Here is a 4,443-nt window from a genome sequence, read left to right as displayed (position 1 = left end):
AAATATTAGGAAGGGTTCTTGTAGAATTAGCACTAACAATTAAAAAATATTTAATATACTCTTTGGAATCTTGTAAGAAAATTAAATAATATTAACATTAATTACAAACACATCAAAAATCACAAAACAATCTAAAAATCAATATAGGTTTTTTGGTTTCTAACATAAATTAATCGAAATGAACTAAATTGATCGGTTGGAACCGGTTTTGGTTTGATTTCAATTTTAATTTTAAAAAAAAATTAATTTGGTTATTTTTTATATAAAAACCAAACAGAAAATTATGCCCCAAAATGAATTGTTCTGGAATTGAAATTTATGGTTTCAGTATGAAAAAGAAAATGTCAACCAAAGCATAACATAATTGACAACCTTGCAGATATCTAACTACCGAAGGCCTAACACCACCAACCAAAGACGGGGAGAGTTGAAACAAAAAGGAAAAAAGAAAAGGAGAGAATGGTACTTTTCTTTTTATTTAGAGGAAAGTAGCTGTTATGTATGAGATTCGAATGTTTGATATAGTAAAGCATCAATGGAGAATGGCAGCTTTTAAATCATCCAAACCAAGTCTTCTTGGGAATATCGTTGTCATCTCTAAACTACATTCTATAAACGATAACATATTACAAACTTCGACGTACTGAATGGATTCCACAGAACGCACAGCTACACCAGGAGTGGCTTTTACTTCTTACCATGCCCATTGTTAACCTGAACAAGGAAGGGTACATGAACATAAACATGCAGAGAGGGGCAGGGAAATCTTATAATCAAGATGTATTTGAAATTTAATCAAGGTACGTTTTCATTCAGGGATAACACTCCAATTTGCACCCATGTTGTCAGTTTCGGACACTTTTAAATTATCAACAGGCAGATGAGATCCGAGTTTTGATACTAACTAAAACCCTAAAAACTATAGAGTTGAGGTTAAGGTGGAGAAAAAATGGAAAGAGAATCCAGGAGGCGGACGCCCAAGAAAAGTTGAATGCATCAACTCTGCAAGTCCTCACTGTGTTTGAGAATATTAGACTTCATTACTAGGGCAGTAGAACAATGACACAAATGAGTCCCAAAAGGTAATAAATGCATCAAGATGCAAAAATTATACACGATCACCATCCCATTTTAACACATTTGATTGATACATGATATACTAAAATAATCACAAAATTATCATCTCTTTATTAACCTTTATGAGGCATCCAATAGCTCAGTCAACCATAAAATAATCCGGCAATGAGCTCTTGAGGCTCAGTGTACCTTTCAAACAATGAGTAGCATTTAGAGCATGTACCTGCAGTATCCATTCACTACAGGCAGGGGTCTTGATCTGTAATGAAGTATGAAGACCTGTCAACAAAACCTTGACACAGAATCTGCATCCATAGTCCTAACAAATCCAGGCATGTCAAGCCTAGGTCCTGCAATGGTTCTGTATATGTAAAGCTTCTCAACAGGGCAGCTTTCCGGCCTCGATTCTGGAGGTCCCCTCTCATCAATAACTTCAACATTGAGCCTAGGCATCTTCTGACCTAGCAGCTTACATGCTCCAAAACTCACTGAGCAAGAAGACATCCAAAGGGATCGCATTGTCTCCAGCTTTGCAGCATTGGCCAAAAGAGCCTTATCCCCAAAGGAACAGTCCCTAATTTCAAGTTTGCAAAGCCTTTCACACCCAGACAGCACATGGTGGAGTCCCAGATCACTATCGCCAGCAAATGCCACAGATAGCATCTCTATTTTTTTTCCATAAGTTCCAATGTACTCAAACACACGATCAGTCAGTAGACCTGAGAGGGAAAGACGCCGGAGATCCTTGTAGTTTTCAACAATGGCTCCAAAACCCAAATCCAGAGGCTGAAGTGTTTGGTAATCAGGAGCCTGAGGTTCAATAATACAAAGACGGAAGCAGGTCATGCTTGGACGGTTCTTTGCTACTGTAACTAGAGCAGCATTAGTCATTTGACGGCAAAAGTACAGAACTGACTGAAGCTTAGGACAGCCTTCAGAGACAGAGACAAGGCCCCTTTCTGTCAAGGATACATTTGGTTCTGCAGCAAATGGGTCAGATGGAAACACCCTCAACTCTGTCAGGTCCTTGCAACATGCTGCAAGAGCTTCAAGTCCAACGTCTTCAATGTAATCCAGCACCTGCAGTGATGCCCTTTATTAGCTCGAACAAAAAAAGGCAGGATTTTTTTTCTTTTTTCTGGAAAAAAAAAAAAACAGCAACCTAAACTTGAGTCACGTAGATCAAAGCAGCATCCAAACATGGTTGTGCAACAGCCATGAATGCGGTCCCATATGATAAACTTTTAAAGCAAAAATTGGCAACCGAGCATGCAAGCATCTAACTCGCACCATAAACTCCAGCTTTCTAGAAATTTATGCCTCTTGCCAAGTGAGCAAGTAAAATATGCATTCAGAAACAAAAATCATGATAGAAACTTAAAACTAGAATGTAAAACTTACCCATAAACGCTGCAGATTCGAACATTGACTGACAAGTTTAATGAGATCAGCGCTTTGTATATTGGCATATCTCAAGTTCAGTGATGTTAAGCCAGAACAGACAGGATAAACTGCTGGAAGGTAAGCTGGATTTACATCCCAAAACCCAGATAGACTCCTCAGTTCTTTACACACAGAAAAAGCTCCAGCCAGGTTTGAGAAGATTTCAGGCTGCAACTTAGCCGAGAACTCACCTGTGCCCAATTCAACAAGTTGTGGTGCTTGGCGAATAAGTTTAGCAAGCCTCTCAACGGGCACAGCATGGTTGAGCTGAAGATTCTTTAGATCAGGACACTGGCCAACCAGGCGCTCCAGAGCTGAGAAACTCAGCTCAGCCCCTAAGCAGGAAATATTAAGAGAGACCAGTGATGTAAACGAGTCAGGAAAACTGTTCAACCACTGCCCACTTGGATCATCCACCTCACTCTCTCGTAAATCCAGCTCCCTCAGATTCCTGTAAACAAGTTGCGCAAGTGATGAAATGCACAAGACACAAAAATATACTAAATTACAACGATAAAAGCGTGATTTGGCATAAAATTAGCACTCCATCACTGTCCTTATCATTGAAAATGATGACTTCCTCATTACTAAAGTTACTTGTCATTTGCTTGTTAAGTCAGCCATTATCATCACCCTCGTCCATAAGTGACAAATTAGCACAAACTACACCAGGTTTTCAAAATTCTCAGCTCCAAATCTACAGAACAAAGCTAGAAACTAAACCCGAAGTACAGCACTCATGAAGTTTTATGCACGAATAATCATGAAAGAAAATAACAACAAAATCACATCGACAAATTAAAGCTTGTTTTGAGTTCAGACTCCTCAAAGAGGGGCAAATAAAGAAAGAGGAATGCAGCAGCAAGAAAGAAACCTGCAATCGGCTGCAATGGCAGAAAGTCCATCCGTAGAGAAACCCTCACAAGACGAAAGCACCAAAACCTTAAAATTTTTAAAACTCTTAGCAATAAACTCCAAACTCTCGTCGGAAATCACCATCCTCTTCAACCTAATCTCTTCCAACCAAGGATAGGCGGTAGCCAACGCCGCTATCCATGGGTAAAAGTAACCTCCCCAACCGTCAGGCACCAAATTAAAGTCCGCAAAGTGTGGCTTCCCTTTGAGCTCCACCGATCTTAGCTCCGGAAACCTCCTTATAACCATATCAGGCCTCACCGCATAACAGTTACCAACAAATATTCTCTTCCTGCACCACCGCTCTATCTCGTACCACGACTTGCACACCACCGATACGGCGTTCCTGTCTTTGTCGTTTGTAATAAACGAGAGCACATGCTCTAGCACTTCCTCCGGGAACGTACTCGCCTTGTTCGGCATTGTCAATGCTAAAGCCAACGTGCCGTTTATTAACGACGGGATTCAATTCCGCTCCGTATGAAAACTACAGATTTGCAGAGAGCAAGAGAGTATGGGGAAGGAGTTTTGGGTTTTTCATGAGTGATTAGCAGATGAATTTTAACTAACTATGGTAAAATAGGGAGGTTGGGGAGTGAGATTTTGACACGTGGAGAGTAGTTTAAGGTGGCTGATGGATGAACGGTGGGAGAAAGAAAAGGGCAATGATCTCATCTGCTAGGTTAGGTTAGGTTAGGTTGGGCAACGCAGGTAGGTGAGCTCTTATAATTTATAGTGAGAAGGAATAGGTAATAAAATATGTGATAATGGCGAGGGGGGGAGATGGAATCTCATCTAATGATTCGTATTGCACGGCTGGATGTGAGGGATCAGATATCGAGGGGAGCCACAAGCAACGTGAAGATGCGAGAAAAAATTAATGGGTGAAGGAGGAGGAATGATGGGATTGTTCTGATGTGATTGATATTTAATAAGATGACCACCGTCAATCAATGATACTATATATAATTTAAGTATGCTGCATTTTCAGTTCGAATTTTTCTTAAA

At 40.1% G+C, this 4,443-nt stretch overlaps 1 protein-coding gene across 2 annotated transcripts; it reads right to left on the bottom strand.

Annotated features, from left to right (window-relative positions):
• Positions 1 to 452: 452 nt before the first annotated feature.
• LOC18111294 (protein TRANSPORT INHIBITOR RESPONSE 1) lies at positions 453 to 4,173 on the bottom strand. 2 transcript variants are annotated; one of them, XR_002980016.2, is made up of 4 exons: positions 3,395 to 4,173; positions 2,479 to 2,971; positions 1,301 to 2,157; positions 453 to 714 (listed from the first exon to the last, which is right to left on the bottom strand). XR_002980016.2 is itself a non-coding variant. In XM_006389607.3 (3 exons), the coding sequence occupies exons 1-3, from the start codon at positions 3,856 to 3,858 to the stop codon at positions 1,360 to 1,362; spliced, it is 1,755 nt and encodes a 584-aa protein (XP_006389669.1). In that variant the 5' UTR covers positions 3,859 to 4,173; the 3' UTR covers positions 1,019 to 1,359. The 2 variants fall into 2 exon arrangements, 1 of the variants encoding a protein (XP_006389669.1); XM_006389607.3 differs by lacking the exon at positions 453 to 714 and having other exon boundaries at positions 1,019 to 2,157.
• Positions 4,174 to 4,443: the final 270 nt, after the last annotated feature.

This window comes from Populus trichocarpa, chromosome 2 (assembly GCF_000002775.5).
Source record: "Populus trichocarpa isolate Nisqually-1 chromosome 2, P.trichocarpa_v4.1, whole genome shotgun sequence".
Taxonomy (NCBI): Eukaryota; Viridiplantae; Streptophyta; class Magnoliopsida; order Malpighiales; family Salicaceae; genus Populus; species Populus trichocarpa.
The sequence above is the reverse complement of the archived record's forward strand: the minus strand, read 5'-3'. Positions and strand labels throughout refer to the sequence as shown.